The following is a 23,513-nucleotide window of genomic DNA, read 5'->3' on the forward strand; positions in this document are numbered from 1 at the left end:
GTAGTTCTCGGCAAGACTATGGTCATGCATTGGAAGTAGAAGCCGGGGATTGTGAAGGAATAACTAAAAGGGCAGTCTTTCATTAACAAAATCAGCTCAGTTGGACTCTGGATGATATGGATTAACCAAAGATAGTGCCATGGCCATGTGATATATTTTCAGTTTTGCTGGATATTATGAACGAAGGATACATCAGCTATCCTGCAATAAACTAGCTACAAATGCAGGGAGAGGTATTTAGTTCACACTCTTACTCTTACACACCTGACATATTAACAATCAGAAAATTGTATTGGTTTATTTGCAGTCATAACAAGATGACAACTCACACCGGGAACATCAAGGGTACTAGCATCTTATACTGAAAAACAAAACCACTTGGAATCTGCATGATCTAACAAGACAAACCCAAGGTCATAATGCAAAGGAAATGGATTAAGGGCATCAGGACCCTTATGAATCAGTTTCTTTCTTTTGTTTCTCCGCTTCAAATTTGTCAACAGCCACCTGCAACTCATCAGTACCACCAACAGCCCTCATAGTATAGAAATAAACCCCAAAGACAAACCCTGTCAAACCCCCACCTATAATCAGGTTCTTCATCTTGGGTGCAAGGCTTCCAAACCTCATAACCCCAGACATCCTGAAAGTGTTCAGTCTTCCGCTGCCCTTAAAACTGCAAGATTCAGGAAATCACAACTATCTATATCATCAACATAATCTTGTAAGGGCAATACCAAGTGGTTCTTAAAATCATTTATTCGTAATGAGTATTCAAGAGGTTTTTTTGAGAGCTCATCTATATGTTGATAAGAAGCCACCGTACCCTATGTTCAGTCACTGTTCATACAACCAGGATCTCTCACACAATACCATGTCATGAAGTTATCCTCATTCTATTTAACTTACTATAAGAGGATTCATCCTGTTATTTTGTATCTATTTTTACTCATAACCCCCAAAATAGCAGTTATCCGCTGAAACTCCAAACCCAACAATGTCCTACCCTCATAAATACCTTTCCTCCTCATTATAAATGGTCTAATCAAAATCCCAAATAATGACCCAAACATTGCCAAAAGCCTAAGGCTCTTTTTGGTATCAATTATCATTGAGAATTTTTCATTACTTTAAATTGTTTGGATTCTATTATCAGTTTTATTTTTATTTAAAATAATAGAAAAACCTCCAAAATCCATAATAGACTTTCTGTCTATTATGGATTATAGTGAGAATTTCATTCTCTTCATTTATGCATTAGTTTACTTAAAATTCTATAGTTAAGATGAGGGTAAAATAGTCAATATACATATTTTTATAAAAACCATACTTTTTCCCTCTTTTCTCACTTGCTCAATATTATTTTCTAACAATTTTTTATTTTGACACAACTCTTATTTTTCATTCCATAATTTATTTTTGATAAATTCACCAAATCACTTTCCATTCTTGACCAATAATGAATTCTTATACTTATTTCTTTTAAAATAGGCATAATAGAGAATGAGAATTGATACCAAAAAGAGCCTTAATCACAGCACCTTAAGAGTATTCAAGGGAGTTTGAGGAGCACTCAAGACCACTGACACCTCCAAGTGATTGACTAACAGTGAAACAAAATCAAGTGATATAAACCAGGTCTACAGTTAGGGGCATTTTAGTAATTTCCCTAGGCCTGAGGGTTTGCCTAGGAAATTCCAGCGATGGAGAAGGCTAAAACAGGGGGTCTGATGTTATTTTAATGCTCTAAAACACTGCTGTACTTAGTCTTCAGAACCGGATTTTATCAGGTTTAGGGTGTTTTTCAGAAACTTAAAATTCTGCAGAAATCTCAATGAAGATGAAGTGCAAAACTTTGTAGGCTTGGTAAACTAGGTTTGAAGGGGCAAACAACACAAGGACCTAGGGTTAGGGGCGACTCTAGGAAAAGGGAGAAGAAGGCCAATAGGGCAGGGACAAGGAAGCTACAGGGGGTGGGGTCTAAGGTAGCCATAGGCAAGGAGGAGGGGGAAGGAGGCCTACAGGTGCTAGAGGGAAGGAGGGGAAGGGGCAGGGGGAGTCGTGGGGCTTAGGGGAAGAGGTTAAGGAAGTCGCGGGACCTACAGGGTGCTACTAAATTGATGCAGCAGCAGGGCAGGGGATTGGGGAAGGTTGTGCAGGGCAGGGGAGGTGGGGGATGAGCTTGCATGGGAGGGTGGAAGTGGGAAGGGCTGTGACTCACTCAGGTTTGCTGGGATGTTGAAGAAGCTTGCTGGACTTTGCTGAATTGATCTTCAAACCTCGAATACTGACTGACTTGAATGCTGGAAACAAATTGAGAACACTAACTAAACAACCGTAGGGTCCCCCTCAAAGGAACCCTGCCACCTACTCAGGCAAATAACAATCAAAAATCCTTGTTCATCAAATCTAAAAATAATATTGCATGAAGAGGCTATTTATAGCCTAAAAAGAAAGACTCTGACTCAACTTTGGAACTCCTTAACAGAGAAGGTTCCAATTACATCTTGGACTGGACTCTTAATAGATAAGGAATCTCATCTTATCTCCACTAACCAATTTCACTCACTTACAACTTTTAACTCAAAATAAAATTCTCCAAACAAACCCAACTCAACTCAAATTAACAAACTGGACTCAATGAAAACTCAAATTAACAAACTGGACTCAACGAAAATTCTGGAAATTTCTAAAAATAACTTCAGGAATAAAGTGAGGCTAAAATGCTCAAAATACCCCTCAAAAGGGGTTCAGCCAGCTTAGGGTGGCTTCTTGAAGCCATCCTAGGGGCCCCACTTGTAGTCTTGGCCAGGGGATCCTGGTGTTCACATAATCAAGAGCAAGAGAAAACATAGAAAAAAATGCAAAATGAAGAAACATGTTCACATAATGAAGAGCAAGAGAAAACATAGAAAAAGATCCAAAATGAAGAAACCACTCTACAAGTAGAAGGCGAATACCAGGGGCACCAGAATACCTTGGAGGAGCCACAAAACTTGGGGAATGAACTAAGAATGAAAGGCAAAAACCGGACCAACAGAAGGCATAGGAAGAGGTACAAGACAAATGGATGGGACTAAAGGAGTTGTAATAGAAGAACAAGCTACATCAGTTTCAGGCCTCAAAACATCAATGATTCAGACTCCTGACCACAAGGACATGGTGAGCTTGAATGGATGTCATTGAAAGCCCAATCTGAACAACAGTAGTCGAAATCAATATGAAATCTATGGAATATCAGCATAATGTTGGATGAACCGAGATCTTCACCTTGGTGGTTAGGTGACAGAATCCTCCAGCACCAAACATTTCCTGGGGTCAAATCACAGGAAAGAAATTGCACATCATAGAAGGCAACAGCGAAATTTGTAGATGTTAAAGTAAAGCTATAACCGGCAATGCAACCACCTAAATGATATTGCCAAAGTAGAACTCCAGAAGAAAGACTGCCCCTATCATCAATGGGAGGATAAAAAAAAAGATGAGCAGATTATCAAATTCCTAATTCCAAGTGACTGGACACAAATACCAGGGATGGAAAAGGAGATCTCTTCCTAATTCTAATTTTGCTACAAGCAAACTTTATCCGTACAGATGTGTAAGAATTGCACCATAAAGAAAGATTGCGCTTGTTATCAAACAGAAGAACAATGAGTATAATACCAAATATAAAACCTCAACCCTTTCCAGACTAATAAGGGCGAGAAGAGCATTCCTTGCATAAAAATCCAGTTACAAATGACCACAAAGATCATTTAGCAAAGAATTGCTTAAAATTTCCATCCTAGGGATGCCGGAGCAACTAGCAGGACAATGGGTCATAACCCAACCATTAATTTACCATCAATCATCATTAAAGAGACAAAGCAGGTTTCAATTACAAAAAGAATAAAGAGAAGAGTCTTCTGATATTCATCCAAAAAAAAAGAATAAAGAATAAAGAGAAGAGAGGGGGAGCTGATCTACATGTAAGAAACTTAAAAAACTTATGGTGCTTCAGCAAGAGTTCATTTACCCAGGATTTATTTTTTCCTGAACTACCCAACTTGATTGACCTCTTGCCCCAACCTGCAGATCCTACATTACAGCACAGCATAACCAAACCCCAAAAATTTCTTCAAAAGTATACCATCTGATCTCAAACTTCAAGAATATAGTAAATACTCCAATCGGTTCTCAGATCTGTGGGAAATTTCAGACTAATGAAATAAAAGGAAACAGAGAAGGAAATGGAATGAAGAAGATGGGACAGTCTAACTCAAGCTCAGCCCTCTCACTGTGTGTCTCTCACTGTTTTGCTCTTGTGAAACTAACAGTATAATTTAACTTTTAATAGATAAAGGACATACAGTAAAAATGAGAACTCAACTTGGCAGTTCTTACGAGTAACTGCAAACAACAGAAGTTGAATAACAGCACAACAAGAGCAAAACAAAGTGACAATCCTAAAGGGGAAGTTACTGGTACTTCTTACCATCAACAATGAAATTGTTGGGTTTGGGTGTCTTGTATTCTACAGGTCCATATAATTACAATTAGGTTGCATTTATAATTGATCAAAGTTTTGGGATAATTAGTTGTAAGGGGTTAAAATTATAATTGTCTGGGGATTAGGGTTTTAAATTTTCCTATAAATAGTCTATGTGGGTTTTATACCCTAAACAATTCAATTATACCAAGTTCCACATTCTTGATCCCTTATAGTAAGCAATGTGAACTATCCTCATATGATGTACTCATGACTTTGTCAAATGACAAGTCGTCCGGGCAATGAGTCACATCACTGATGGGTATAGAATGAAAAGTTTTCCCATAGCCCCTCATGCCATTTGGATTATCCCCAACTGCTTCCCAGTCTTGCCTTGCGAGACCGCATCATCCATGATCCTAAGGAACAAGCTAAAGTAGCATCATTGGGTGTCCTCTTCGTAGCATCGTCTAAAGTAAAGGGTATAAGTAGGATCAACAAAATGTGATCCTGATGGCTCACACAGTGATTAAGCAGGGATCCATTCAATGACTCTCATCATCGGTCTACTTCAGCACATGCAACAAACATGCATGCTATGGCGTAACTCCCACTGATATGAGCATGTCACAAAAAAAAAATACGCCATACGAATCTTGGTTCAGTCGCTACCTAAAGCGCCTAACCTAATTCTTCTACAATCAATCACACATTGACCTATTATAAAAGATTCACATTTGGCTACAATCCAGGCAACACAGAAATGTAATGATTCTATGTTCGACCACTGAGGTCTCATCTTAGTTCCAATTAAGGCACCTGACATTGGTTTGAAAGCCCCCTAAAGCCTTACAAACCCTTAAGCTCATCTTGCTCGCTATCTACAAGCGCCAAGGTGAATTACCCATGTGAGTGGGTCAATTCCATGCTTGGTGACATCTTTATAAAATATATTAACTCACTTATCATAAACATGCATCAAATATGCACGTAAAAAATGATTTCATTATGTCCAAAAAAAAATGTCTTAAAAAAATAATAAAAGAACAAATATCATCCACACCTAAGACCCAGACTCCTAACATGTGCCAAAAACACATCCCTTGGTATAGGCTTAGTCAATGGGTCAACCACCATGTTGGATGTGGAGATGTGCTTTAAGACAACTTCTCCCCTTGCAATCATATCTCAGATAAAATGGTAGAATCTCTGTGTTTGGCTTTTCCATGGAACTTAGCATCTTTAGAAAAAGCCAAAGCTGCTCTACTATCAGTGTGTAGGAGCACCACATCATCTGAATGTGAGAATATGCTGAGACTTCTTAAGAATCTTCTAAGCCAAACTGCCTCTTGAACAGCAGCTGAGCATGCAGCATACTCAACCTCCATCGTGGACAAAGCAACGCATGTTTGCTTCTTGCTGCTCCAAGTAATAGCTCCACCTCCAAGGACAAAAACATAACCTGAGGTAGACTTTCACTCGTCCTAATCACTGCCCGAGTTAGCATCACTGTAACCTCTCAACCTCAAAAACCACTATATGTGAGCATAAGATTTGTCATCCCACGAAGGTAACGGAAAATCCTTTTTACTGCCTGCCAATGGGTAAGTTCTGGGTTACTCTGGTAACAACTAACCATCCCAACAGCATAGCAGATATCTGGGCGCGTGCATATCATCGCGTACATCAAACTACCAACCGCAGAAGCATAGGGTACTCTTGACATTTGGTTTTTCTCTTCTTCATTCTTAGGGCATTTATCTAGGCTCAGTCTGCACGTTTTGTCCATTGGTGTGTCAATGGACTTAGAATTTTGCATGTGGAATCGTTCAAGGACTTTCTCTAAGTAAATTTGTTGAGACAAACCACGAAAGTTCTTTGAGCGATTCCACACTATCTTGATGCCTAACACAAAGTTGGCTTCACCCATGTCCTTCATCTCAAATGTGAAGGAAAGACACTCTTTAATGGCTACAATCATGTCAATGTCATTCACTGCTAAAAGGATATCATCGACATATAAAGAGAGAACTAAGAATCCTTTCTTGGACCGTTTTATATACGCAATGATCTTCTTCAATCACATCAAAGCCATTCGAAGTTACAACATGATGAAATCTAAAATACCATTGTCTGGACGCTTGTTTGAGGCCATATATGGAACGTTTAAGGCGGCAAACTTTGCGCTCATGCCAATGGAGGAGTAGTAGGATGGTAAGGAACCTGACTTCTCAGTGGAGAGGTCATGGGTTCAACTCCTACCGGCGGTATATGTAATATCCTTATCCCTATATATAAAAAGCGCCTTTGTACCCAAAAAAAACTTTGCACGGATCAACTAACTCCCAAACCTGGTTCTTGTCCATAGAACTCAACTCATCTTCTATAGCAGCCAACCATTTGTCATTAGCATGTGATGATAGCGCTTCCTTTAGGGATGCAAGCTCCTCCTCATCAGCTAAGGCACACAAAAAGGCACCCCCTTCAATCTCGAATTGACGACAGGGAATATGTCCTCTTGTGCTTCTACATGCATTGAGATCACATTCGTTTATGGGTGTGTCCCCACTAGGTACACTCCGACTAGGTTTAAAATCTACATTCGTACTCCCACTTGGTGCACTATGACCAATATCTTCTTTGGCGACTAAAGAATGTGTTCTTTCCCCACCCTCGCCAAGAGGATTTGGTATGTTGTGATCCTCCTCTATCTCATAGAGGTCAAGATCTTTATGCGCATCAAATAAACTAAGGTAATCTACTTCTAGAAATTCGACATCTTGTGACTCAATCTCAGTCATACCTCCACTAGGGTGTTCACCATACATAACATATCCCTTAGAGCTATCAGGATACATCACAAAGATGCATTTCTTAGCTCTAGGTCTTAACTTCCCGTACTTATGGGAAGAGGTGTGAACATACCCAGCACAACCCCATGGTCATAAATGTCCTAAAACAGGCTTTGTACCTTTCCATAGCTCATGGGGTGTAGATGGTATTGACTGAGATGGTACTCTATTCAGGATATAGGCTGCAGTCTGAAGTGCATCTACCCAAAAACTAATTTGGAGGTTTGTTTGCACCATCATGGACCTAACCATGCCCAATAGAGTTCTATTCATTCTTTCTACAACACCATTTTGTTGCGAAGTGTTAGGAATAGTTAATTGTCTCACAATTCCTTTTTCTTTACATAATTCTTTAAATTGTTGCAGATACATATTCGCATCCACGGTCAGTTCGCATAATTTTTAAATTCTTGCCTAATTGATTCTCAACTTCTATCACAAAGCGTTTAAAGTAATCTAATGCTTCATGACGGTGAGCGATCAAATAAATGTAACCATATCGCGAATGATCATCTATAAAAGTGAGAAAATAGGAAGCTCCATGTCTTGCCTTAACATTCATGGGTCCACAGATGTCAGAGTGTACTACCTCTAAATGGTTGAGTTGATCTGAGTGCCTTTCCAAAAGCTTCCGATGAGCCTTTCCAGCCAGACAAGGTTCACATATGGGCAGGCCTACTTTAGCGAGTGACCCTAAAAGGCCGATTCTAGCTAACCGTGACATCCTGTCCTTCCCAATGTGACATAATATAAAAAGACATTTTACAAATTCTATATTACTGTCAACAATTAAAGAAGAAAAATTAGAGATACCCGGAATCAAATCTAATTTAAAAAATCCATTGTCAAGAATGTAGCGGCCCCATATGGCCCCTTCAAATAACAAATCCAAAGTACTGTTGGAAAAATTGAAAGAATATCCAAAACTTAAAAGTGTTGAAACCAAAACTAAATTATGCATTATGTCTTGTGCATAGAGTACATCATAGAGGATTAACGTGCGGCCCGTTCGTAAGCTAAGTTAGACTGATCCAATGCTTTGAACATCAATGTTGGTGACATTTCCCATGTAGATTATATGCATTCCCAAAGACACTTTGCGATAATTTATGAAACTGCCTCTTTAGCGTGTGACGTTCTTGGTTGCTCCTGTATCAACAATCCAATCTGATTGTGTTAAGGCAACCAAAACATGTGTACTCACAAAGGTACAAGGAAAAGATAAAGTTGGTACCTTCTTTGACTCAATGCAATCACAAACAAAGTGTCCCTTCTTTTGGCAGTTTTAACACGTTATTTTGGACATGTCTTTCTTAACCACACGCTTTCCACGTTTCTATTTGACCATTCCCTCCCTAGGTGCCGAGTTCCTAGTACCCTCCTGATTCCCTCTCTTAAATCCTTTATGTTTGGGCCATTTGCCCTTACATGTACTTGCCTGAGCAACAAGAGCCATTATGTAGGTCACCTCTAGGCGCTCCGCTTCCATCTCAAGGTGTTGAGCTAAATCAGCATACGTCTTAATGCTCTCAAGATGAGCAAGTACTTGTTTCATTGGTGCCCAGGAATCAAGTAAGGTCTTAATCAAGGCCTGGATCTGTTGCTCATCAAAAAGGTCATGTCCAGCATCTTTTAATTTGCAAACCATTTCCTTGACAGTTCTAATGTGCTCAGTCATTTTATGTTTGGAGTCCATTCGGTACATCTCAAACTTGAGGATCATACCTCGCAGTCTAGTTGTGGATGTACCACCAAAAGCACGCTTTAGCTCGTCCCACATGGACTTAGCCGTAGGGAAAACCTCATATTTCCCTTGTAGGTCATCTTACATGGCACTTGGTATAAAAAATCGCGCACTCCGGTCTTTCTTAACCCAAGCATCATACAGATCCTTATCTCTACGAGACTGGGTAGTCTCTTTTCCCAAGGGAGGATCGGTCGGTACATTCATTTCCGTGGTAAGATGCTCCATGTTATCTTGGTCATTAATGTAATACTGGACTCTCCGTTGCCACTTCTCAAAGTTCTCATGACCGAGAAGTTTCTCACCCATGAGAAAGTTAGCGATCACGTTTTTAAAGGCCATATAGACTATACCCAAAATGTGGGGGGAAAAAACATAGTATATTTTTCACCTCTCATTGGAATTTTCCCAAATTAATTATCATTAATCCATACTGTGGTGTCAATCATCTAATATTGTTCGATGTCAAACCCCACCAAATATGTAATGAGAATAATTAATTTAAATTATTCCAATAAATATACATTGGAAAAATGGGTATCTCCTATCACATAATTGCGCCATACATACGGGTGCGCATGGGTCCCACCAGAGGAACACAGAGTTTGGTACTTCTAATGACACATCAAGTCAAGACAAGATTGTGTTGCGCAGTGTGGTGGCAACCCTATTACATGGCTTCCAAAAAATAATTAAAATTACATCCCTTTAATTACATCTCAAAGAAACCTACTACAACACTACTAAGGTATAGCACACTTTGCATCACTCTCAAATACTAACTCTAGCATACATACATACATAAAATGTGTAATTATGGTAACACCAAACAGGATATCTTCCATGAATAAATAAATAAATAATTTATGGTCTATTTTGGAAGAGATTGATCTACATCCACCTAATGGAGCGAATTAAAGGTCTAAACCGCCATGGGAGGGTTCCATTGATAATTAAAATTTTTTGCATAATCATCATAACAAAGAATCTTAAAACAATATAACAAACATGGCGGTAAAGCTAATGATCACAAAAATTGTATAAAAAACAAAAATTTTTGCAAAACATAAAAAGATGCAATCATAAATAACTCCAAGCTAATAACTTTTTAATTCAGAAACAAAACATGGTGCTAGTAAAACTCCAATGATTTGGGTTTGTGGTTAACAACCACAAGGTCAAAGGTATAAACTTCACTCTAGCAACAGTTTATACCTTTTTTTTAAAAAAGAATTAAAAAACAAAACTCAAAAGGCATCACAGAGGCACGATCTTCAACGACTCTTTCTCTCTCTTCCACAAAAAGAGGAGACTCTTCAAACTAAATAAAAAAAAACTGAAAAAGAAACTGCTCACAAAGAATGTTCCTTCACGTTGTAGAAAAAAAATTTTAATAACCGAACAACAATAAGTGATCGCCTTTCCTTCTTTTTTTTATTAAAACTAAATCATAAAAAATATGCTCAAAAAACCACATTTGTGAAACGTGAATGTCAAAAAATAATTTTTTTAAAAACACGTGACCCCCTCAAAAACCCCCCCCCCCCAAAAAAAAAAAAAAACCACCCCCCCCCATTAAATATATTAAAAAAAAAAACCCCCCCCCCCCCCCCCCCCCCACCAAATAACCCCCCCCCCCCCCCCCCCCTCCCCCCCCCCCCCCCCCCCCCCCCCCCCCCCCCTAAATAAAAAAACAAAAAAAAAAAAAAACAAAAATAATTTCCAAACATAGTAGTTGACCTTCTTTTCTTTAAATTCTTAATTTTAATCTTAAAAAACGTTAACCAACACCAACAAAAGGTCATCAAGAACACCCCTTTTTTTTAATCATAAAAAAAAAAACTCTTCTACTAAAGGAAAAGAAAAGAAATTCCTCATCCAATTTCATACCATAAATTGGGTAGAGGTCAAGCAATTGATTAAAGAATGAATCTGACACTCATTAATGTCAATAGATCCTATCAACCAAAACCCATAAAATTAGCCGTTACCAACGACCCTAACCCCTATCTGGCTTGGATACCAATGTAAAATCAAATCAATATTCAATAAAAGGAAGAGTTCTAGATCCTTTACCTTAGTGATGTTCTGCAATGGATCTAGACACTGAAGGTGCCTCTTTGCGTTCAATTTCCCTTCTTTCAGCTTGTGAACTCTATAGGTTATTTCCACGCTTCCAAATCGGCGAACCACAGTGATGGAGGTTCAGGATTAGCTTGGAGAATTCGTAGAGCATAAACAATTCGCGAAGGGTATAATTGAATTGGAACTAAGATGAGAAATAACCTATAGGATACACAAGCTAAAAGAAGGGAAAGGAAACACAAAGAGGCACCTCCAGTGTCTAGATCCTTTGCAGAACATCACTAAGGTAAAGGATCTAAAACTCTTCATTTCATTGATTTAGTTTTACATTGGTATTCGAGCCAGGTTGTGGTTAGGGTCGCTGGCAACAGCTAGTTTTATGGGTGTTAGTTGATAGGATCCATTGACATTAATGAGTGTCAAATTCAATCATTAACCAATTGTTTGACATCAACCCAATCTGTGGTATGAAATTGGATGAGGAGTTTCTTTTCTTTTCCTTTAGTAGAAGAGTTTTTTTTATGATTAAGGAAAAAAAGGGGTGTTCTTGATGATCGTTGTGCTTAACGTTTTCTTTTAAGATTAAAAAAAAAAAAAAAAAGTCACCTCCATGTGTTCGACGCTTAAAAAAATTTTGACCTTCACGTGAACGTGAAGGCATCACGTTTCACAAATGTGGTTTTGAGCAATTTTTTATTAGTTTTAATTAAAGAAAATAAAGAAAAAGAAGGAAAGGCGATCACTTACTGTTGTTCGACAAGTATTAAAAAAAAAATGCAACATGAAGGAACGTTCCCGGTGAACAATTTCTTTTTCAGTTGTTTTTATTTAGTTTAAGGAGTCTCCTCTTTATATGGATAAGAGGAAAAGAGTCGTTGAAGATCATGCCTCTGTGATGCCTACCTTTTGAGTTTTGTTTTTTAATTCTTTTTTAAAAAAAGGTATAAACTGTTGCTAGAGTGAAGTTTGAACCCTTGACCTTGTGGTTGTTAACCACAAACTCAAACCATTGGAGTTCTACTAGCACCATGTTTTGTTTTAGAATTAAAAGGTTATTAGCCTGGAGTTATTTATGATTGCATCTTTCTATGTTTTGCATAAAATTTTGCTTTTGTGCAATTTTTGTGATCATTAACTTTACTGTTTTAGGTACTCATATTGTATTAATTTTCTTTGCTATAATGATTATGCAAAAATTTATTAGCATTGGAACCCTCCCATGGCATTTTAGACTTTTCATTCGCTCCATTTGGTGGATGCAAAATCAATCTCTTCCACAATAAACCATAAAAAAATTTATTTATTCATGGAAGAGATCTTATTTTGTGTTACCATAATAACACATTTTATGCATGTACACTAAAGTTAGTATTTAAGAGTGATGCAAACTGCAAAGTGTGGTATACCCTAGTAGTGTTGTAATAGTATTCTTTGAGATATAATTAAAGGGATGTAATTTTAATTATTTTTTGGAAGCCATGTAATAGGGTTGCCACCACACTGCGCATCACAATCTTGTCTTGACTTGATGTGTCATTAGAAGTACCAAACTTTGGGTTCCTTTGGTGGGACCCATGCGCACCCATATGTATGGCGCAATTATGTGATAAAAGATACCCATTCCTCCAATGTATATTTAAGGATAATTAATTTGAAAAAATTCCAATGAGTGGTGAAAAATATACTGCCTTTTTTCGCATTCTGGATGTAGTCTAGATGGCCTCTAAAAACGTGATCGCTGACCTTCTCATGGGTGACAAACTTTTCAATCATGAGAACTTTGAGAAGTGGCAACGAAAAATCTAGTACTACCTTAATGACCAAGATAACATGGAGCATCTTATCACGAAAATGACTGTACCGACCAATCCTCCCTTGGGAAAAGAGACTACCCAGTCTCGTAAAGATAAGGTTCTATATGATGTTTGGGTTAAGAAAGACCAAAGTGCACGGTTTTTCATGCTAAGTGCCATGCAAGATGACCTACAAGGGGAATATGAGGTTTTCCCTACAGCCAAGTCCATGTGGGACGAATTAAAGTGTGTTTTTGGTGCGAGGTATGATCATCAAGTTTGAGATGTCCCGAATGGACCCCAAGCATAAAATGACTGAGCACATCAGAACTGTCAAGGAAATGGTTCAAAAATTAAAAGATGTTAGACATGACATTTCTGATGAGCAACAGATCCAGGCCTTGATTAGGACCTTACATGATTCTTGGGCATCAATGAAACAAGTACTTGCTCATCTTGAGAGCATCAAGACATATGTTGATCTAGCTCTGATCCCAATGTAAAACTAAATCAATGAAATGAAGAGTTCTAAATCCCCTTTACCTTAGTGATGTTCTGCAATGGATCTAGACACTGAAGGTACCCCTTTGTGTTCCCTTTCTCTTCTTTCAACTTGTGAACTCTATAAATTATTTCCACGCTTTCAAATCGACGAACCACAATGATGGAGGTTCAGGACTAGCTTGGAGAATTCGTAGAGTATAGAAGAGTATTCTAAATTAGTGTATTTCTATTTGGATTACCATCCCTCTATTTATAATGTTTTCCCTCAACCTTAATTCCCTCTGTTTGGTTTACCATCCCTCTACACAAAGGACCTTCAGGGGTGTTCCAAATTATCTTCCTAAATGAGGCTTTTAGCTTGGAATTGTCAGAGTCTTGGCCCTCCCCTAACTCAACAATACTTACAAAAGCTATATAGGAAGATTGGGCCCAGTATAGTTTTTCTACTTGAAACCAAACATCAAAATGCTAGAATTTTTAAAGTATCAAGGAAACTTAAGCTTGATAACTACTTTTGTGTGGATGCAATAGGCCATTCATATGGAATTGGTATACTATGGAATAGTAATATTTCTGTCACAGTTCTCTCTTCTTTTCTTCTAATATTGTTGATTTGCTAATTGTGGTGGTCTCTTCTAGTGTAGAGTTTCGCCTGACACTCATTTATGGACACCCCTTGGTGGAGCAACGAGCAAGAATTTTGGAGGAATTTACACAATTGGGTTGATCTGTAAGTTCTCCTTGGTTAGTTCTGGGTGATTTTAATGAGATTTGGCATAATGATGAGAAGTTAGGAGGTAGACCGAAACCCTTTGCCCAAATGGATAGATTTAGAAATGCTATTGAATTTTGTGCATTTAATCTTCTTGAGGTTAAATGCACGGGCCCAAAGTTCTCCCGGTCCAATAAAAGACAAGGGACTGATTTGGTCAAAGAATGCCTAGACAGGGCTTTCATCAATATGGACTTTCTTGATTTATTTGGAAGTATCCAAGGTCATAGACATGCTATGGTGGGATTGGATCATACCCCTTTAGAGGTCTCCCTACACCCAGCAAATAAACGCCCCATGAGATTCCATTATGAGACCAAATGGGAAGATCACCATGACCTTACTTCTCAAATTTCCTTTGGTTGGAACTCACCCAACTTTGGCTTCCCTGCATACAGATTGCATCAAAAGATTAAGAATTGCACAAAATCCTTAAGGTCATGGAGTAAAGCTACTTTCCATAATGCCTCAAAGGAATTTTCTAGGTTATCCCAATTGTTGGAAGAGTGTCAGACCAAATCTGTTTCTGAAAGCTCTGCTAAGGAAGAATTTGAGTTGAAAAGAGAAATTGAGAAACAATTATTAGCAGAAGAAAATTTTGGTGCCAGAGATCTAGAGTCCAATGGTTACAAGAAGGTGATAGAAATACCAAGTTTTTCCATACTTCCACTGCACAAAGGAGGCAGGAAAATTATATCACAAAAATTAAAGACCATCTGGGTAACTGGTTGTCTGAAGACTCTCAAATCAATTCTGCAATATGTTCTCATTTCAATTCCCTTTTAAACACTTCTCACCCTATCCCTCCCCATGAGTTTCTCAGTAGCACTCCTGCATGCATTACAGCTTCAGATAACTCTCTTCTTTGCTCACCTTTTTCTCCTGATGAAATTAAAAGAACTTTGTTTCAAATGAAAGGCACCAAGGCCCCTGGATATGATGGGCTCCCTGCTAGGTTCTTTCAAAGGCACTGGGATATCATTGGCAATGATCTCACCCTTGTTGTGCAACACTTTTTTAATAGGGGTTTTATGCTGCTCAGTCTTAATAAAACCATTATTTCCTTTATTCCCTAAAGAACTCACCCTCAAGATGTCTCTCACTTTAGACCCATCAGTCTATGCACTACTCCATATAAAGTCATAGCAAAATGTTTGGTTAATTGATGTAAACCCATTTTGAGGTCCATTATTAGTCAGACTCAAAGTGCCTTTGTTCCAGGTCGTGCCATATCTGATAATATATATCTTGCTCATGAGTACTTACACTTTATGCGCAAATTCAAATCTAAATCTGGATATATGGCTCTTAAGCTGGATCTTTGCAAGGCCTATGACAAATTAGAGTGGTCATACATTGAACTTACTTTGAGACATCTAGGGTTTGATTCTAAATGGGTCCAATGGGTTATGCAATGCATCACCACTGTTGAATATCAAATCAAAATCAATGGTGCCCTGTCCAAACCTATTGTGCCACAAAGAGGGATTAGACAAGGTTGTCCTTTAAGCCCTTACATTTTTATCCTCTGCCAAGAGACTTTCTCACAAAGGCTCAGTTCCAATCTTGATATCCCTCGACTACAGGGTTTTAGGCTCTCCCGTTTCGCTCCAAAAATTAACCATCTCTTTTTTGCTGATGATAGCATGATCTTTTCCCCTGCATCTATTTCTAATGCATCACAGATAAATGTTTTGTTGCAAGATTATGAACAAGTTTCTGACCTTCACATCAATCCTGAAAAGTCTGCTGTTCTGTTTAGCACCAAAACCCCTCATGACCTCCGGACTAATATAGTCTCTGCCATTGATATTAAAGAGGTCAATTCTCATGGAACATATCTGGGTCTTCCTTCATCTATTGGAAAATCTAAAGTGCAGACTTTCTCTTTTATTTTGAAGCGTCTAAATTCTAAATTATCTGGGTGGAAGGGGAAATTGCTTTCTCATGTAGGGAAGGAGATTTTAATCAAAGCAGTAGCATTTGCTTTTCCTGTCTATGCTATATCGTGTTTTCTCATACCCGATGAAATTTGCAAACAAATGAATCAAAGGATCCGACAATTTTTGTGGAAAAATGATCAAGGAAAGGGTATTCATTGGATAAAATGGGAAATGGGCCTAGGTGATGCATGCAAAATACATTAAAGACATTCTATTTTTTAAATGTTGTGTCCATGTCTGGGAGGGATATTCTCAAACAGGGAATTATTAGACAAGTGGGAAATGGTGCTAATGTGCATATTTTTAAGGACCCATGGCTTCCCTCTTTGCCTTTCCATGGCATTAGTAGTGCCCCTTTGGGACATAGTCCAATATGGGTGCAAGAGCTTATTGATTGGGACACTTGCCATTGGAAATTACCTTCACTTCAGTCTCTATTTTCTCCATGTGAGGCTCAAGCTATTTTAACAATTCCTTTATTGTCTCCTAATACTCTAGACTCTTGGATATGGGACAAAACAAAGGATGGTAAGTTCACTGTGAAGTCTGCTTATTATCAATGCTTAGCTATGGCTGATGATCAAGGTAATGTTGCTTCTTCTTCCTCCTCTTCAAGATATTGGAAAATTATTTAGCAGATTCCTACTCTTCCAAAGATTAAACAATTTTGTGGCGATCCTCATATGAGGCTATTGCAATTGGGAGCTCCCTCTTCATGAGAAATGTTTCACTTACACCTCTGTGTCTAACTTGTGGTCATGGTTCAGAGAATGTATGTCATGCCTTGTTTTTTTGTCATCATGCAAAAGAGTGTTGGAGATTATCTCCCCTCCGTATTAATACATCTGATTTTTTAGGGACAAATTTATTTGATTGGATGGATTTTATCAAAATGAAGTTCAATGGTTGTGACAATTTAACCCTAGTGAATCAGATGTGGAGTGCATTAACTTGGTGTATATGGAATACTAGGAATGCTACACTTTTTAGAGGGATTGATGCCTCCATAATTCATACAATGACTACTTTCTTTTATCTTTGTGCAAATATACAATCTCACATTATGGATCTTCAAAGGGCTCATGGGGATCCTCATCCAAGGCCGAGTCATATCGTTTCTGAAGAACTTGCTCTCTTTCAAATTTTCGTTGATGGATCATGGGATAGTTCTTCACTTAAAGGAGGTAGAGGGTGCATCATGTGGGACTATAATGGTGGTTTTGTAGCGGCTCAAAGCAAATGTGGTCATAATGCTTCAGCAACTTTAGTTGAACTTGAAGCAATTAGAGATGGAATTATTCTGGGTTCCTCTTTAGGAGCGGTTGATTTGCATATTCATTCAGACTGTTTACCTGTTGTTAGTGCTCTCCAGGGTCTCCACTCATCTTTAGATTGGATGTGTCTCAGTTTAGTAGTAAATATTTTGAAGCGTTGTTCTTTCTTTCCTAGGGTTTCTTTTAGTTATATTCCTAGAATTGGCAATGGCTTTGCTGATTTCCTTGCTAAGGGTGCTTGCAGGTTATCTCTAGACAGATCTTGGTGGGGTATACCACATTTGTTTATTGTGGATTCCTCTCGTTTGTATAGGTCCTTTAACCTAAACTCTTTCATTTAATATTATAGCTGCTTTTTTGTTTTGGCCAAAAAAAAAATAGAGGAGTAGTCATCTTAGACTACATAACCATCTTGCCGCCACCTATGACGCAGCAAATTATAGTGGGACCCACCCACTATTATTCCCTAAACAATTCAATTATACCCTAAGAGTGGGGTTCATAAACAATTCTCATGAGTGTGAAAGTGGTGTGAAGTAAGCAGAATCTCTTTTCTTTCTTTCTGGTGGATGTAAGATGGTTTTGGCCAACCGGGTGTGTTTTGTTTTTGTTTCTTCTATGCATCGTATCCCAACAGAAATAAACACCAAAATCTAATTAGCACCAAAATTGAAGATCCAGAACACAGAAAAAAAATAATTCTTTGTTTGTTATCCACAGAACAATTAGCCCAAAGGGCGAACGGCATCATTTATCATACGCCTTTTTAATACTAGATGATTTGAAGCTTTAACCCGCACACAAACTAAAACGAACAATGTTCCACAAATAACTATAATTAGTTAACAGCGCTCTTTTTTTTTTTGGCCAAAACAAACAAGCGACAAATATATTATAGGAAAGAGTTTAGGTCATAGGACCTATACAATCGAGAAGAATCCACAATGAACAAAGGTGGTATAACCCACCAGGATCTATCGAGGGATAACCTGCAAGCACCCTTTACAAGGAAATCAGCAAAGCCATTACCAACTCTAGGAAGATTGGAAACCATTGATAATAAGCAGACTTCACATTGAACTTACCATCCTTTGTTTTGTGCCAGATCCAAGAATCTAGAGTATCAGGAGACAATATAGGGATTGGTAAAATGGCTTGAACTTCACCTGAAGAAAATAGAGACTGAAGTAATGGTAAATTCCAATGGCAAGTGTCCCAATCAATAAGCTCTTGCACCCAAATTGGACTATGTCCCAAAGGTGCACTACTAATACCATGAAAAGGCAAAGAGGGAAGCCATGGGTCCTTAAAAATATGCACATTAGCACCATTACTCACTTGCCTAATAATGCCTTGTCGGAGAATATCCCTTCCAAACAGTATACTTCTCCAACCCCATGAACAATTATTTGGGGCACAACATTCAAAAAAATGGAATATCTTTAATGTATTTTGCATGCATCACCTGGGCCCATAAAGAGTTTGGGTTGGTTAAGAGTCCCCAACTTTGTTTGGCAAGAAGAGCTTTGTTAAAACAGTGTACATCCTTGAATCCCAAGCCTCCATCTCTTTTGCCCTTGCACAGGGTTTCCCATTTTACCCAATGAATGCCCCTTCCTTGGTCATTTTTCCACCAAAATTGGCGAATCCTTTGATTCATTTGTTTGCAGATTTCATTGGGTATGAGAAAACACGACATAGCATAGACAGGAAGAGCAAATGCTACTGCTTTGATTAGAATCTCCTTCCCTGCATAAGAAAGCAATTTCCCCTTCCACCCAGATAATTTAAAATCTAGACGTTTCAAAATAAAAGAGAAAGTCTGCACTTCAGATTTTCCAATAGAAGAAGAAAGACTCAAATATGTTCCATGAGAATTGACCTCTTTAATATCAATAGCAGAGACTGTATCAGTCCGGAGGTCATGAGGGGTTTTGGGACTAAAAAGGACAGCAGACTTTTCAGGATTGATGTGAAGGTCAGAGACTTGTTCATAATCTTGCAACAAAACATTAATCTTTGATGCATTAGAAATAGATGCAGGGGAAAAGATCATGCTATCATCAGCAAAAAAGAGGTGGTTAATTTCTGGAGCAAAACGGGAAAGCCTAAATCCAGGTAGTCGAGGGATACCTAGATTGGAACTAAGCCGTTGTGAAAAAGTCTCTTGACCAAGAATAAAAATGTATGGGCTTAAAGGACATCCTTGTCTAATCCCTCTTTGTGGCACAATAGGTTTAGACAGTGCACCATTGATTTTGATTTGATATTCAACAGTGGTAATGCACTGCATAACCCATTGAACCCATTTAGAATCAAACCCTAGATGTCTCAAAGTATGTTCAATGTATGACCACTCTAATTTGTCATAGGCTTGCAAAGATCCAGCTTAAGAGCCATATATCCAAATTTATATTTGAATTTGCGCATAAAGTGTAAGTACTCATGAGCAAGATATATATTATCAGAAATGGCACAATCTGGAACAAAGGCACTTTGAGTTTGACTAATAATGGACCTCAAAATGGGTTTTAATCGATTAGCCAAACATTTTGCTATGACTTTATATGGAATAGTGCATAAACTGATGAGTCTAAAGTGAGAGACATCCTGAGGGTGATTTCTTTTGGGAATTAGGGAAATAATGGTTTTATTAAGACCTGCCAAGATATATCCCCCATGAAAGAAGTGTTGCACAGCAAAGGTAAGATCATTTTCAATGATATCCCAGTGCCTTTGGAAGAATCTAGCAGGGAGCCCATCATATCCAGGAGCCTTGGTGCCCTTCATTTGAAACAAAGTTCTTTTAATCTCATTAAGAGAAAAAGGTGAGCAAAGAAGGGAGTTATCTGAAGCTGTAATGCATACAGGAGTGCTAGTGAGAAATTCCTGGGGAGGGATAGGGTGAGAAGTGGTGAAAAAGGAATTGAAATGTGACCATATTGCAGAATTGATTTGAGAGTCTTCAAACAACCAGTTACCTAGGTGGTCTTTAATTTTTGTGATAGAATTTTCCTGCCTCCTTTGTGCAATGGAAGAACTTGGTATTTCTATCACCTTCTTGTAACCATTGGACTCTAGATCTTTGGCACCAAAAATTTTCTTCTGCTAATAGTTGTTTCTCAAGTTCTCTTTTCAACTAAATTTCTTCCTTGGCAGAATTTTTAGAAACAGGTTTGGTCTGACACTCCTCTATCAATTGGGATAACCTAAGAAATTCCTTTGAGGCATTATGGAACGCATCTTTACTCCATAACCTTAAAGAATTTGTGCAATTCTTAATCCTTTGATGCAATCTATATGCAGGGGAGCCAGAGTTGGGGGAGTTCCAACCAATGAAAATTTGAGAAATAAGGTCCAAGTGATCTTCCCATTTTGTCTCATAATGAAATCTCATAGGGCGTTTATTTACTGGCTGTAGGGAGACCTCTAAAGGAATATAATCTGATCCCACCATAGCATGTCTATGACCTTGGGTACTTCCAAATAAATCAAGAAAGTCCATATTGATGAAAGCCCTATCTAGGCATTCTTTGACCAAAGCAATCCCTTGTCTTTTATTGGACTTTGGACCCGGAGAACTTTGGACCCGTGCATTTAACCTCAAGAAGATTACACGACTCAATAGCATTTCTAAATCTACCCATTTGGGCCAAAGGTTTAGGTCTACCTCCTAACTTCTCACCATTATGCAAAATCTCATTAAAATCACCTAGAACTAACCAAGGAGAGCTTACAGATAGACCCAATTGGGTGAATTCCTCCCAAATTCTTGTTCGTTGCTCCACCAAGGGGTGTCCATAAATGAGTGTTAGACGAAACTCTACACCAAAAGAAACCACCACAATTTGCAAATCAACAATATTAGATGAAGAAGAAAGAACTGTGATAGAATTATTGCCATTCCACATTATCCCAATTCCACCTGAATTGCCAATTGCATCCACACAAAAATAGTTATCAAACCTAAGTTTCCGTGATACTTTAAAAATTCCAGCAGTTTGATGTTTGGTTTCAAGTAGAAAAACCATGCTAGGCCTAATCTTCCTACAGAGCTTCTGTAAATATTGTTGAGTCAGGGGAGGGCCAAGTCCCTGATAATTCCATGCTAATAGCCTCGTGGAGATCTTGGGGGTTGATTAAAGGCAACCCGCCTCACTCATTCAGTGTGGGAAATCATCATTCCCCAATATCTTAGAACTTCCTTAAACCTCCCTGTAGATTGACCTCCAACAAGCCTGTATACCAGCTATGAACACATGATAATTCCCAACCCAAAGAAATAAGAGAAAAAATATATAAAATAAAGAATAGATATATATACATGATGATCCACAAAACAGAAAATAAAATTATACTACCTAAATCGATTGGGAAGACTATCACAGAGAATATAGGGGTGGGAGAACAGCAAAACAAAATTACAACAGAACATAAAAAATGCAGTGAATTTCAAAATCATTGCAGAAAATAAACATACATAACCAAAATGTGGGAAGGGAAGGAAGAGAGAAGAAAGGAGAAACCCTCCACGGTTAAACAGCCTGCCCCTTTAAAAGGTTTGAAAAAATCTGAAATCATGAGATGCAGTGATAACTGTTGAAACCAGAAGAATGATTGACCAGATATAACCACAGAGGAATCCGCTAAAGTCAGAATAAAATTATACTATCAGGAACGATGTTGAATTCAAGCACAAGTATAATAGAAAAGGGAAAGCAGCAATCAAAATAATATAAGAGTGCAATGCATTTGAAACGATTCAGAGTATTCACAAATAGAAGAATCCTAAAATGGGGATGGGAAAAAATAAACAAAAAATGAAAATAAAAAAACAAAAGAACTTGCTACGGTTAAGCCACCTGCAACTGACAATGGTTAATATGTAGTGTTTTTTTTTTAAGGAACTGAAATCAAATACCGTTTCACGAACTTGCAAGAAAAAAAAAATTTGAAAGTATGGAGGAGTAGTAGGATGGTTAGGAACCTGAAAAAAAAAAAAACCGACAACGGTGAAAACCGCCTGCAACAGAGGATGCTATTTTGACAAAATGAAATCAAATAAGAAAGAGGTGAGATTATGGGAAAGATTCTAATAAAACCATCGGAGAAAAGAAGAAGATCTTAGCTAAAGTATGGAGGCGGGAAGCATGGGGATGATAGAAAAAACCGGAAAACCCCGAAATAGATGGGAGGTCTAAACCATTACGGGGGAAGTAAGAACAGCAGCAAATACCTGCAAGCAACCCATGACCACCGATCAACGACGGACGGGGATAGAGGCGGTCCAAAACCGCAGGAAGAACCCTCAACATTGGAGGTAAAACCCTATTGCAGGGTAAGGATCGCCGTTGGAGCGAACAGAAAAGGACCGTCGAACGATCGATCAATAATGGATTCAGAAAAGCTATTTGTTATGGACAAAAAAGAAGGTTTCATTGAGAAGCAGAGCCGGTAGCCTTATACTTTCGCTTGTTCTCTCTCAAAACAAGATTGATCGTTTTTAGGAATGAGAATTCAGTTGATTCAAACAAACACAAATATATGTAAGAAATCCCTAAATTAGGAAGAAAAATACATCTGATGAAATTCGGGGAAAGACGAAAACAAGAAGACTATAAAAACATAAAAGAATCTGATGAGAAAAAACCGATTTATTTCGCTGACCTTAATGCTTCTTGCGATCCCACCACCAGGAGATGCCGAGACAAATGAACCGCGCAACAAACTGATTTCGGTGGACTAGGTCCCGAAGAGAGAGAAGACAAACCAGAGGAATCCCTTTCGCAACGACGGCGGATGAGTTCAAACTTCGTTTCAGAAAGGAAAAAAGTCCCTTTCGACCGTTTTCCTTTATTTATTTATTTTCGAATGGTTTTCTGTCCCTTCGAAACGTTTTCGATTTTTATAAATTTTAAACCTCTGTAAAAATCTACAACCAAAAAATAAAAAATAAAAAGAACAAATGGCTCGGCATCCTCAATAATAATAAATGGGTAAATAGTAAATGTGTCAATTGCATATTGAAATTGTTTAACGTATTGAACCACGCCGTCTAAAACCGCACAATTCAAAATC

The 23,513-nt window shown here is 38.2% G+C and overlaps 1 protein-coding gene across 3 annotated transcripts; it reads right to left on the bottom strand.

The window, feature by feature from the left end:
* On the bottom strand, positions 1-23,272 carry LOC149011972 (cytochrome oxidase assembly protein). 3 transcript variants are annotated; one of them, XM_089161431.1, is made up of 3 exons: positions 23,103-23,188; positions 3,271-3,312; positions 1-676 (listed from the first exon to the last, which is right to left on the bottom strand). In XM_089161431.1, the coding sequence occupies exon 3, from the start codon at positions 640-642 to the stop codon at positions 454-456; it is 189 nt and encodes a 62-aa protein (XP_089017557.1). In that variant the 5' UTR covers positions 643-676; positions 3,271-3,312; positions 23,103-23,188; the 3' UTR covers positions 1-453. The 3 variants fall into 3 exon arrangements, with proteins under 3 accessions (XP_089017557.1, XP_089017558.1, XP_089017559.1); XM_089161432.1 differs by lacking the exons at positions 3,271-3,312; positions 23,103-23,188 and adding an exon at positions 22,672-23,068; XM_089161433.1 differs by lacking the exon at positions 3,271-3,312 and having other exon boundaries at positions 50-676; positions 23,103-23,272.
* Between the last annotated feature and the right edge of the window lie 241 nt (positions 23,273-23,513).

Source organism: Hakea prostrata, chromosome 7 (assembly GCF_041222555.1).
Source record: "Hakea prostrata isolate BN-2017 chromosome 7, UWA_Hpros_2, whole genome shotgun sequence".
NCBI lineage: Eukaryota > Viridiplantae > Streptophyta > Magnoliopsida > Proteales > Proteaceae > Hakea > Hakea prostrata.